We start from the raw sequence: 13,740 nt of genomic DNA on the forward strand, positions 1-13,740 counted from the left end.
TTTCAAAGTTGGAAATCAGTAATATGTGTAGTTCACCATCTATTTAAATTACCTGAAAGTTGGGTAAATTCTGTTAGGAGAACTATTAAGATATTCATCAAAACCTTCTTGTGTGGGAATACTATTTAAATTATATAGATATAGATGTACGGGCAATAACAGTGATCTGCAGTGGTAACTTCATTGAGGGAAAGGAGATAACCAAAAAACTCAATTCAACCAGCCTGTCTATATAAAATTCTAGATTATGCTTAAATTACACTCAATTTCAGGTGAAAACCCATTCCACATTGAAACTGTCTCTTGCTAGCTCTGTTAGTTGAGGTTTCTATTGCTACAATGAGACACCATAACCAAAAGCAAATTGGGGAGGAGAGGGTTTATTTGGCTCGGTCCTCCTCATCGCTCTTCACCACTGAGGAAGCCAGGAGCTCAAGCCATGGAGAGGAGCTGCTCACTGGCTTCATCGTGGCTTGCTCAGCCTACTTTCTTATAGAACCCAGGACAGGGGTGGCCTCATCTGCAATGGAATACCCCCCCACCGTTGACCACTAATTAATAAAATGAAATGCCCTACAGCCAGATCTTATGAAGGAAGGAACTAGCTTGTGTGAAGTTGACATAAAATTAGCCAGCACACTATCTAATTATATCTGGGTCTTATGAACCAAAATGGGGGGGAGCAACTTATTTAACTCATTACAGGGCAGGGAGTAAGCACATTACAAAACGATAATTACACTTTTTTTTGGTTTTTCAAGACAGGGTTTCTCTGTAGCTTTAGAGCCTGTCCTGGAACTAGCTCTTGTAGACCAGGCTGGCCTCGAACTCACAGAGATCCGCTGCCTCTGCCTCCCAAGTGCTGGGATTAAAGGCGTGCGCCACGACTGCCCGGCAATATTTACATTTATATGAGTCTGTTTGGGATTTCATAGTTTGACCTATGACTTCATTTTTAGCGACTCCTTGAAGGTAGAGCTTACCTTCCTCTTGAGTGTGACTGTCCCTAATGTCTTGTTAAGAGTACAATATGAAGAAAGTAAAATGACCTCATGAAGGTTGGCATGGTGCTCTCTTCTTTGCTCTTTGGGAAAGCCGACCGCCGTATTGTAAGAACATTCAAGCAGCTCTATGGAGAGACCTACACAATAAAGACAGAACATGAGATAGTATTTGTTGTTTTAAAGTGCTCATATAACAACAGCCAATGAAAACAGGGACCCTTACCCAAATCAGCAGCGCCTTAGTTAGAACTCTCTCTGACACAAAGCAGAGTATACAAGGCTGTGCTGTAACTACACATAATGGATGTGTAGTGTTGGTGAAGTGGACAACAGCTATATAACTCGCGGATACATATCCCTAGAAAACCGCTACGCAGATCAAGACATAAACTGTTTCCGCTATCCCAGGAAGTTCTCCGTGTCCACAGTCAGCCCATAGTTCGGACTAGAGAAACCGTTCTTCTGCTCAATAATCGTAGGTTGGTGTTTTCCGCTCTTGACCATATACACGAATTCTTTCCATGTGTACCCTTCCACACCTGGCATCTTTCACTCATTCATTTTTACGTTTTGTTTTGCTCTGTTTTGAGACAAGATGTCAGCATGCATCCCAGGCTGGTCTTGAACTCACTCTGCAGCCCAGCTCACCAGGAACTCAGTAATTCTCCTGACTCAGCAGCCCAAGTCGTGGTATTAGAGACCTGCAACACCATACCTGGCTAAGGATTTGGAGGGGAGCTGGTTTTTGTTTTGTTTTTGGAGACAGGGACCCACTATGTAGCCTTGACTAACCTGGAACTCGCTCTGTAGACCAGGCTGGCCTTGAATTCACGGAGATCCACTTACCTCTGCCTCCCGAGTGCTGGGATCAAAACTGTGTGACAGCACAATTGGCATGTTTTTCTTTTGAGGCAGGTGAGAATTGAATAAGATTTTCTGCATTGGCCTCCTGAGTATCCAGGACTACAAGTGTGACCCACCACATCATCACGATCATTTTTAAATGTATCCATGTAACGTATATTTTGTTTATTTTCTCCTTTTATTGATGAGTGGTGTTCCATTTTGCACAAATATCAAACTTCTCCTTCCCTGTTGACAATTATATATCCTTGTTGACAGACAATTATATGGTCTCCAATTTCAGAATATTACAGATATGATTACTATGAATATGAATATTCTCATACTGATTCATCTGTGGACACATGCATTCAATACTCCTGAAATTTTTTTTCTTAGAACTGATGAACCAAAGGGTATGTGTTAAAATGTGAGTTTTATCCAAAGTAGCAGTATTTCCCTTTCTCACTCCTAAGAGGTTTGTGTTGTTTTGTTTTAAGCATGTGAAACAACCCCTTTAAGAAGGAAGAAAAGTAAAAGTTGGTCTTAATACAAAATGAATGGCAACATATACGCAGTTTTCTGAACTATTTGTATGTGGCAAGAAACCCAGCCTGGAAGGTCTGCAGTGCTGACAACTGAACCTTAGGCAAATACTGTGATTCCAGTCATTGGTTTAGAAACACTTTCCGTCATTTAGATCAAAGGCTCGTACACAGCTAATTCGTGTGGGACACTCCAATCCCAAAAGGAACACAATTTGCATGAAGCATTCTCCGGATGAGCTTTCTGCTCTATTCGTTGTGAGATCCAGCGTGTAAAGGATGCCTCCACGCAGAGTCCATGTTTACCCACCAGCGCAGGAAAGTGACAAATAAAACATCTCATCACCTAACACAGCTCACTCCCAGGCGCCGCTTCAGCCGGGCTTCCCTTGAGCTCTGCTTCAAATCAACAGACCTGGGAACTTGGCTAATGATGCGCTCTGGGGCACCAGCTGTGACGGGCATGAGGCTCTGCACAGAGCCCCAGCAGCCAGGCTCTCGCTTGTTCCAAGCAAGGGAGGTGGCTTCACCGTCCATTCTGTTCCAAAGGTTTCCTGGCTGCACAGAGCTCAGTGAAGCAAAAATGATGGAGGTGGGAACGCCAACTGCAGTCTCAGCACCTTCAGGGGATGCCCAACGTGAATGTTCTTGTTCTATTATAAAAATTTAAAACTGACAACAAACTAGTCATCCAAAAATGAGAAATGGTTAAATATTAGCCCTCTGCAAAAAGATGGAACCATTATGTGTAAGAGGAGAGAAACGCCAGTGTGAAGCCTCAGAGAACCAGCCAGGTACCCAGCATAGGACCTTTTCCTGTAGATGGGGATGTGGGAGGACAAAAAAAAAAAACCAAGACAGATGTGTATTCAGAGGGCTCAGAACACACTGTTGGCAGCTATTCCAGAAAATTTCAGAAAAGATTAGGCCTTGATAAACCATTAGTTTCCAGGTGACTTTTCCTATTATAAGTGGTTTAGCACGGGCTTAGGGAGAGTAATAAAGTGAGTTAAGTGGTTACTAGACCATTGATTGATTACACCCCATAAGAACCCAGCAGATCAAGTACCATTGTCTCCATTTTAAAGATGGCCTCTGCCAAGCATGGTGATGCACACCTATAATCCCAGCACTCAGGAGGCTGGGGCAGGAGGGTGGTGTGTTTCAACCTAGCCCTAGCCACATAGCATGACCCTATCTTTATTAAGACAAAACGAAACAAAAATCCTCTTCCTCAGTAGAGTTAGTTTTCTGACGTTCCCCCAACTCAACCTGCAAAGTTGTACACTGTAATTCTCATCTATCCAGAAGACTAAGACAGGACTATGGAAAGCCCAAAGCCAGCCTGAGCAACACAGTAAGGCCTGTCTCCAAAAATAAAACATTAATAATAATAATAATAATTTCCCACAAGTCAACCCATATCTCCCTTTGCCAAGCCTTTATTTTCTAGAATATTTTGACATTGCAACATGATGGTGTCATCCACAAAGTTCACACTTGAGAACTGTGCAGTCAAGCTAATAGTAACAACAACAATAATAATAATAAAATGTTTTAAGTAAACTTCCTATTTCATGTTAGACTGCAGATTGGACATGTCTGCTCTAGACTTCCCCAACAGCAATGTTTTAAAGGAATTTGAGCCAAATGTAGCGATACAAACTTTTAATCCCAGTACTCAGGAGGCAGAGGCAGGAATCTCTGTGAGTTCACCGCCAGCCTGATCTACATAGCAAGATCCAAGCCAGCCAGGGCTACGTAGTGGGAAGGGGTGGGAAAAGACTATATTATGTGTTAGAATTATGTTCTTAGGAACAAATAACTCCACTGCCTAGGATCTGCTTGTTTTCCTATAAGGCAATTCAGCAGAAAGTCTCTTCTCAGAGGAGCACGGCCCTGAGCCTCTGCAGGTTCTGATGACAGGCATGAGCTTGTATGACGTTGACTTTCCCCGCCTTCCTCCTCCAGGCCAGGAAGCACACGCTTCCTCCTGCCTGACTCCATTTTCTTTCTTTCTTTCTTTCTTTCTTTCTTTCTTTCTTTCTTTCTTCCTTCCTTCCTTCCTTCCTCCTTCCCTCCTCCTTCCTTACTTCCTTCCTTCCTTTCTCTTTTTCTTTCTTTTTCTGTTTTTGTTTTGTTTTGTTTTCAAGACTTGGTTTCTCTGTGAAGCCCTGGATGTCCTGGAACTCACTCTGTAGACACTCAAGAGATCCGCCTGCCTCTGCCTCCCAGATCCTGGGATCAAAGGTGTGTGCCACCATCACCCAGCTTCTAACTCCATTTTCTATTGTCACTTTTCTTGCTTATCCTGGTATTTTTGTTCTGTTTTGTTTTGTTCGCTTTGCTTTGCTTTTGTTTCTTAAGGCAGCATTTCACTCTGTAGCCCAGACTAGCAATCCTCCTGCCTCAGCCTCCTGAATGGCAGAATTTCAGGCATGCGCCACTGTGCCCAGCATTTGGGTCTTCCCGATAAAAGCAGATGGAACCCTTAGCTGCTTTGCCCTTATTAAACCATGAAGGGCACTGCTTTTCCAGGGTTTGTAATCAGCAAGCCCTCATTTCCCTCCCACAACATCTTGCCGAGCCTTTCGCAATTATGGCTCATTTCTCTAGGTTTCCTATGGCAGGCATCTGAACAGAATTAAAGTATGAGCACGTGCAAAAATAATCTGCTACCCAAGATAGTAAATGCTGAGAAGTTCTATATTAGAACACTCCCAGTGCTGACTGGCTGGGGCATGATTACCCTAATAAGCTTAAAGCTCACTCACCATCCACATCTGTTAGGGTAAGAGCAAAGCACAGGTCCATAATCTGTGAGCCCGGGGCCCGTCAGAACTGTCCCGCTGCTCACTAACAGCAGAGGCTGCAAAACTTAGGACTACAGGCATGTCTTCCTCTTCATCGTGGCATGGGCTCCAAGTCTAGGAGTGTGGACCATGGACTCAGTTTGGACTGGCATTGTCTGGATAGACTAGCCAGGGAGACTTCTGTCCCCAGTCCCGAGGATTCTCCAAAGACTGCGAAGGGAGAAGATGGTGAGAAGCTGAAACCATGGGGTGCACGCCATCACACAGTGTCCTTGCCAACAGCGTGGCCAAGAGCGGCATTCAGTTTTTTAAGAAGCCCAAAGCAATTTTGCCAGAATGTCAGAGGGGCAGGCAAAAATGCCCCATCCCTTTGCTGGTTCAAAGTTCCTCCTTCTGTGACCCTGGGTGGGAACTGCACCTGGGACAGAGGCCAGCAGAGGAGTCAGCGAGTTCCAAGAAGCCCCAAACCATGGCTGAAGATCTTTGTCAGCTCACGGAAGATATGAAAGGCCTGATTCCAGAAAGTCAAAGATTCCAGCTGAACAATCCACAAAGCCACACAGCTACAAACATGTCATTCGGGATAGATGGCTCCCTCGGGATACAAGGAGCAGATGCTGCTGGGCGAGAGAGTGAGGAAAACATACCCCAGGAGACCTCAAAATGGGACAACAAACCGAGGTGCCATCAGTCAGACAGCCAGGGCCATTGCTACCAAACTACTCCTGAGTCAAAAGGCAAAGTGGACTTCCCTGAGCCCTTGGTAAAGGCCCACCAGCGCACGTATGCTTATCTGCACGCTAGCCTCTCCAGATACGAGGCGATTCTGCACCTCGTCCAGCAGGCCAGCCACACCCGGGAGCTGTTACAACCCATGCTCAGCTTCCTGCTGCTGTGTTTCCAGGAGGTCAGCCAGCTCCTAGGAGAAATCTCCAAAGATGGAGAAGTGCTCCTCCAGGAAGTTAGAGGGGATCTGGCCTGGCCGTCCAGGACAGGTGAGCCCTGGGAACAGCCAGACCTCCTGCAACAGCTGCTGCAGTACACGGTCAGCAAGCTGCAGGTGGTCCAGGGCACAGTGGCTGACCTCACTGGGAGCTTGCTGGAGAGCTCCAGCAGCTGTCTCGGCACCGCGGCTAGCCACCTGAAGGGTAAGCTGAGCACCCAGAGAGATATAGACGAAGGCCTCCTAAGGGCCCTGGGACAACTAGAGAGCCTGGCCACTGGCCACAGTGACCCTGGGCTGCCGGGTCCACCCTTGTGCTCGGAGGACAGTGGCATCGGTGCCGACAATGAGTCTCTGCAATCCATGGAGAAGCTGGGCAAGCAAACCAGCTGGGACTCTACAGCAGAGCCCGGCGAATGGAAGCCAGGAACTGAACCCCAAGTGGAAGTCAGGGTGGCAGGGCATGCCTGGCAGAAAGGTCCATGTTGGACAAGTTCAGACAGACACCAAGACTGTCCCCTGTCGAGGCCTAGGATAGCGAAGGTTCAGCCTGCCACACAGGATAAAGCCAGGCACGCTAGTGCCTCCAGCATGGGCTCAGAAGCAGTCATCTCCAGGCCTCCAGAGGCTGCCAAAAGCATTTTGCAGAATTCCCTCGGGTTTGAGACCCCTGTGCAAACACATTTTTCTCAGCGTTCTGGGTTGGTGGATGCTCCATCCCTGAGCGAAGATGAGGACAGCAGCCCGGAGGAGGAAGATGAAGTTAGCAGCACGGATCTGCATGCTGAGCAACAGAAAGCATCACCTCCAAGACCACAGTCCTCACCTCCCACCCGGGATAGCCTGTTTCAGCCATACTCCAGGAAGCTGAGGAGCAACCAGGCCCAGGAAATGATTCTGAAGATGAAAGAAGCCATCAGTGAAAGGATCAAGTTTGTCCCTGTGCCTTCCAGACCCCAGGACTGGGCTGAGGAGGAGGAGGGGACAACAATGGTCCCTCCAAGACCTAACACAGCCTGTGGCAGCAGGAGGGCCCCCGAGAGACAAAGGAGGTCACAATCAGAGGGATGTCTTAAGAGCCACATGGAAGACCCCACCCTCCAGGAGCTGAAGAGGGTTCAGACAGACCTCAGCCGGAGGCTGGAGGTATTCTATGCCCTGGGTGACACACGGCAGGGGCAGAACAGGGAACAACTTCTACAATCCAGGACGTCAGTGCTGTGGCCCCCTTCCAACTGCAGGGTAAGTCCCGGTAGTACCATCAGCAAGTTCAAGGCCTCCCTCACCAAAAACTTCAGCATTCTGCCCAATCAAGGCAAGAGCATGTTGCAAAGAGGTGGTCACCTCTCTGACCGTGAGCAGCCCTGCCAGAAGAAGGCTGAGAAGCTGCCAAATGCCATCTTTTGTGGTGAGAGGAACAGTGGGCTTCCCAGGGACACTGAATGGGGCATCAGGGACTGTCCCACCAGAACATCAGTGAAGAAGCTCATTGAGGCCTTCAGTCCCAGTGAAAGTCTGAGGATGCCAAGGGACTCCAGGAACGTGGGGTCAAGCCCCTCCCTCAGAAAGTGGGGGGTCCCTGCCATCCCTCCCAGATTTCCTATATACAGGGGGCTAGCCCCTCTGTATGCTAAGCCCCAAATTTCTCCAGCAGCAGGCAGAGACCCTCTCAGGGTGGGCATGGGCTGGAGGCCTTCTGCACCCTTTCCCTCCCTTCCTACAGCAGAGGCATCCAATAGTGAGGACATCATCTGGGAAGCGGAGGGAGACCTAGAGAACCTCCCCCCACCTCCTCTGGAAATCCTAATGGACAAGTCATTCACTGCTCTGGAACACCCCGAGAGCAGTCAGCCAGCATGGAGCCCAGTGGACGAGACCCTGGTACCAGAGCTGCAAGAAGCTGGCCCACCAAGGAAAACATGGGCTTCCCCCAAGCTGAGAGCCTCCATGAGCCCCATGGACTTGCTCCCTAGCAAAAGCACTGGCAGCTCCCTGAGGCTGCACAGCACCCGGCCAGGGATCATCAGGAATAAGGGCAATCCCAGAAAGCTGACCTTGGACCTGAACTCCCAGCAAGCAATGAACCCAAGCCCAGAGGCAGAGTGTGGACCTCAGATTCAGGTTCCAGTGGAAGATGCTGCAAGGCTCTCTGAACATGGCCAGAAGGCAAACCCTTGGCATCACCCTAACCCCACATCTGGGCAAAGCAGGACCTGGGAATCAAGCCTGGCCCGCTCTTCACAAGGTCCACACTCTCCAGAAGCATTTAGGAAGGGTCCAGAGAGAAGCCCTCCAAGGATCAGGAAGACCTCTCCCCCAAGAGCACAGTGGGCATCCCCAGGGGACAGGAGGCTGCAGAGCCTCCCCTCCTCTCGTGGATTGTCCCAGCCAGGCCTCCCTGCAGTTCTCAGCTCCCCTAGCCCACCTCTGAGCCCCAGGACACTGAGCCCACCAGCCACAAAGAAGTCAACTTCCCCACCATGTGGGTACCTGCAGCTTAACCAAGCCCAGGAGAGCCCACCCGTCCATTGGACAGAAAGAAACACCCCTTCCTCTGCCTCCTTGTCATCCCGCCCAGCATCTCCCTCTCAGGGCTCCAAGGAGAAGAGTCACTTTGAGGATGGTGAAGCCACTATGACTAAAACACCCAGGAACAAGTGTTCCATATTCTGCCCAGCTGCCTCCTCTCAGTTTGAAGCTAAATCGTCATTCTCAGTATCCCTTCCAAAGACGCTACCAGAACCTGGAGGCCCCAACAGGGCCCCAACAGAAGGCTGGAGGGGCAGCTCAGGGTCACGACTGAGGGCAGATCCGCAGAGGAGAACAACTCGGAGCACCCTCAACCCCCTGCCTTTCGTCAGAAGGACAGCTTCAGAACGCCAGCACCAGCAGGCTCACCCACTTCAGCTGCCCGGCTGCTCTTGGGAATCCCATCCCTGCCAAAGCAGGTAAGAGATGCCTGGCCACCGCCCAAGCAGCTGGGGTGGGCTCTTTGTACTGTCTAAGGTAGTATTTTTCAAACTGTTCCAAAGGCAGACACAGTGGGGAAAAAGAGATGAGATGCATTGGCCAGGTCTCCCCTTGACCATGAACAACTGGGTTTTCAGCCCTCCCCAGTGGCTAGCTCACTGCCTGTCTGAGCCCAGAAGCCAGAGTCTGTTCTGTCTTCCCACAGAAGGTCTCTAACCATCAGGTACCAGGCCCCTTTAAACTCTCAAAAATTTTGAGAACCCAGTAGTTTTTACATATGTGAGTTACAGCTACTATTCTTTATTGTAAGTTTAAACTGAGAAATATTTAAATATTTACAAAGAATAAGCCTGTTCTATATTCACACACAAAAAAGTATGTTGTTGTTGTTGTTGTTGTTGTTTTGAGATGGGGCTGGCATCAAATGCACAATACTTTTGCCTCAGCCACCTGAGTTTGGGGATTACGGGAGGGATAGAGAGAGAGAGGGAGGGAGGGAGGAAGGGAGGGAGGGAGGGAGGGAGGGAGATTTGATGAGAATATTACCATCTTGCATTTTGCAGACTTGTTGGTATCAACTGGTTTATTCTAACAGCTGGACTCTCAGCTCTGCTGCTATAGGCCATACTGTGCATCCATGGATTCAAAACTGTCCCCACATTGCTAAGAGTGTGAACCAATAACACCTTTGAATTACAATGAAAATTGGTTGAACCTTGAGCTCTCCACCCTAGAAACGTCACTGAGATACCTAGGGGGTCCATAGACCACATCTTTAAACCAGGTGTTCCTGAAAACAGGCAGAGAAATAGTGGAGTGGACTTCCCAGAGCCCTGAGAGCCTGGCTCCACTTCTCCACCAGTTTCCAACATCTGTAGGATGAGGGTGCTCATGAGCGTTAGCATCCAGAGGAGGAGCTGCCCTTCCTGCCCATGGGAAGACTGAAAGCCTAGCATGCCTTTCTCAGCGGAGACAAGTTGATCCATGCTATGGGCTCAGCGTGCAGGCAGTTTGAGCACACAGCCGCAGGCCCGGGAGCCAGCAGGACCATCCCATGGGCACAGAAAGGGCTCCTCTTCTTGATTGCTTGTTTAACAGAATACCCAGGGGTGGGTGTGGGGGATGTGTCAACCCAAGGTCTAGAAAAAGTCAAGAAAAACACTCTACCAGGACGACTGATATAAGATAAGACAATGCTCCGACAGCAGCGCTGGCTCTGTCTGAATTACACAGTCCTGTCAACCCGCAGTTAATTTCTGCAGGGGTGATATGCATCACGGGCCTCACGATGTGTCCAAGCAAAAATGGTAATTTTTTTTACAAAGTATTCAGCAGTCAATTTTAAGTAAAGATAGTATCTCGGGAAAGTTGTGCATTGTAATAGTTCTTTAACCTTCCCCAGCCACTTGAAAGAAATGAAATATTGATTACTTTTGCGAGAATCTTAACGTCACACTGCCCTTTTCTTAAATCTAAAATGCACTTTCTACATGGCAAGCACACTGGCTTTCAGCTAAGAACCTCGATAAACACTACCTACTCCGTTATCAGATTTCTAAAATCGTGCCCTTCAGGAGAAGAGCTTGAGAGGAGAGGGAAAATAAAGAGGCATTAATTAAAAACACTAACATTTTAAAGCAGCCGGGGCATAAAACTGCTCAAGAAGAAAATAATGCCCAGTCTTCTCCAAATAGGGCAGCCTAGAAGACTGTTTTATGTTCTGAATCTCAAGTGTGTGTGTGTGTGTGTGTGTGTGTGAGAGAGAGAGAGAGAGAGAGAGAGAGAGAGAGAGAGAGAGAGAGATTTGTGTACGGCAAGGAGGCATACTTGTGACTTGAAAGCAGAGTCTGCTCAAGGTCAAGTTGAAGTCACTTACCACGTGCCCCCATTCCCCTTCCTTTGGGTGTGGATATATCCTGATGCCATTCCAAAGTCTGAACCCACGAAGGGGAAATGCCTGTCTCCCACCAACCACCCTACACCAAGGTGTGCATTTAGCATGTGGAAGCCGAAGCCCATCCGCAGTAATAGCTCTGAACCTTTGCCTCTGTACAGCAGGCAGACTGGAGCGACCTGGAGTTGTCTCTGACTCCATTTCCGTCGCTCCACGCTAAGCCCAAGCTGTTTTGTGGGAAAAGGATGATGTCTGTATCCTCCCGTTCCGGGGTACCTGGGGATCAGGAGCAGGCCTTGGCAGCATCCCCAGGAAACCCACTGAACTTTGATTCTTTGTGTGTATGCAGAATCCCCAGGTGAAAATACATCTCTAGCATTAGATATTGGAGTCCTTTAAACACTCCAGAAGCCTCTATCCCAGCGCTTCTCAACCTCCCTGATGCTGCGACTCTTTAACACAGTTCATGCTGTGGTGACCCTCAATCATAAAATTATTTTCACTGCTACTTCATAACTGTATCTTTGCTACTGTTATGAACCATATGGAAATACTTTTGGAGATAGAGGCTTGCCCAAAGGGGTCATGGCCCACAGGTTGAGAACCACTGGTCTAGACTTTCTTCCCTACATGTAATTCTTTTCATCACTGTCTGGTCCCAACTGGTAAGACAGAAGCACTGTGCAAGTCCCATGGGGTGCTTGGCTCAGGCTGCCCAGAGGCCAGCAGGGCAGCAGGTGGACAGTCTGTCTCCCTAACAGTTCCAGGAAGGGAGAGAACCTCAACCACAGAGCGACAGCCTGTAAAACTAGCAGGCTCCTGGCCTCAGCTTTTTGCAAATAATGGAACTCTGGTGGGGCTGAGAAAGAATTTAGATCCAATTTTCATGCCACCGGATCAACCTTCACAGAGCAGCTCGTCTCCTTTCCCTCCTGCCAGCCAGGCGGAAAGGAAAAAAGACTAGGGCATGGATAAAACACAACCTGTGTGTGCTTCCTAGTCCCTCAGGGTCTCTGGGGAAATGAAGAAAGGAGGCAGCTGTGAGCTGTGGACCCTGAACACATTAAGGTAGCGCCCTGTAGCAGCCTAAGGCCATCACTGGCTCTAAGGCACAGTGGGCTCCTTGATTCAAATATATGCATGTGTGCCACTCTGTGCATCCTCTTCTCTTCCCACCTTGGCCTTGCTCATATCCAAACACAGGCTTATTCACTGGTTTGACATCCCACGTGCAGAGTAAGCGTGTTGTCATGGGCAGAATGAAGGGCCACATAGGCTATGCAGGTGGGAGGCAGGGCTCTTGTCCTGCTTTTGAAGTGACCAAGAGCTCTAACTGAGGCCCAGTTCTCTGAGCCTCAGGTACCCAACTACTGTACAATAGTTGGTCCCTAGAGTCCCTTCTGGGTACAGCGTCCTATAACACAGCACCATAGAGACAGATTCCCATTATCCTCTGAGCATCTACATGGGAATTGTGCACACAGTTTTCCATTTCACCCAGTACTGGTACCTGTGAGTCCTGGCGATCTAGGTATTATTCTGATTTCCAGTTTACAAAGGAAAAAAAAATCAGACTCAGTGGGATCGGTTGACATGCAGCAAGGCACACAGATGGCAAGGGCGAGAGCCAAGATTTCAGCTCAGGCAGCCAGACACCAGCCTTCCCTAAGCAATCCTGCGGCCAGCCTGCCAGCAGCCGGCCCTGGGTGGCTTTCAGAGTTCATCCTGTCTACCTAGGCTTGTCCCACCCTTTGTCACAGCCTCGTCCCATTCTCTCAAGGCATAGCCAGTTAGAGTTGGCAGTCTGCGAAGGCTCCTCCTCCTTTCGCGGACCTTAGGCATAGCACTCAGCACTGAGGAGCTCTAGTCTAAGCAAACACTGGGCGAGACTGGGCCAAGCGGTTCCTCTTTGATTCTATTCAGGGAAAGAATGCCAATTGTACAAGGACGGGATGATAGTTTTCCCCTTGCTGTTATTGTTGTTTTTAATTCAAGCAACTAAGCCCAGCTCTTTATTAAACAAGAAATGCATTAGAAAAACACACTAAAACTAAATAAGGGCCCAGTTCCCCCAGGCCTGTTCAGAGAGCTGCAGGATTCTAGGCATAGAGGAAAGAGCGTGAAAGAACCTGCTGGGGAAGTGCTGGGAGCTGGTTCCCAGCACATCTGGCTAGACCAGGAACACACAAAGGATAATCTAGCCCGGCAAGTGTGAAATGGAAAGGTAGGGGGAGGAGAGGGGAGGGAGAGGTAGAGGAGAGTGGGGGACAGGGAAGGAGTGAGAAGGAATAGCAGAGGAGTGTCTGATCTGTCACTGTACTTTCTCCTGGCAGTGGCAGCAGCAGCAGTGAGGAGAGCCCCAAGCAAGAGCCCCCACCTTGGAATAACTCCTGTGCCCCAGAATTGCAGGGCAGCGGCACCAAGTGGGCATCTCCTTTGGAGCTCTGTGTGCTGGGCCATGGGCTGCAGCCAGAAGCTCGCATCAGCCGCAACCAGGACAGAGCCCAGCCAGAGTCACAACACTAGCAGAAAGAAGTGGCCTGGCATGTGACACACTGATGCCGGTGACGCTAGGACACGTGAAGCAGTCGTGAGGTGTTTGCACTGCTCCATGGATGGCGGGCAAACCAACTGGAACCGCAGTGTCTTGGGAAGACCTAAAGGGCTGCAAAGTCTCCAGCAACAGTTGGATTCACTTCGCAGCAAAAAATCCTGCATTGCCTGAGGT

The 13,740-nt window shown here is 49.0% G+C and overlaps 1 protein-coding gene across 1 annotated transcript; it reads left to right on the forward strand.

Annotated features, from left to right (window-relative positions):
- Positions 1-5,449: 5,449 nt before the first annotated feature.
- Positions 5,450-13,538, forward strand: Pcare (photoreceptor cilium actin regulator). The gene is made up of 2 exons (XM_038319359.1): positions 5,450-9,096; positions 13,346-13,538. Exons 1-2 carry the CDS (start codon positions 5,450-5,452, stop codon positions 13,536-13,538), a joined length of 3,840 nt encoding a protein of 1,279 aa, XP_038175287.1.
- Positions 13,539-13,740: the final 202 nt, after the last annotated feature.

This window comes from Arvicola amphibius, chromosome 2 (genome assembly GCF_903992535.2).
Source record: "Arvicola amphibius chromosome 2, mArvAmp1.2, whole genome shotgun sequence".
Lineage (NCBI taxonomy): Eukaryota > Metazoa > Chordata > Mammalia > Rodentia > Cricetidae > Arvicola > Arvicola amphibius.

Coding starts and splice junctions, on each gene's coding strand:
- Pcare (XM_038319359.1), top strand. CDS start 5,450: ATGGGGTGCACGCCATCACACAGTGTCCTTGCCAACAGCGTGGCCAAG. Junction 9,097..13,345: donor TCCCATCCCTGCCAAAGCAG/GTAAGAGATGCC, acceptor TTCTCCTGGCAG/TGGCAGCAGCAGCAGTGAGG.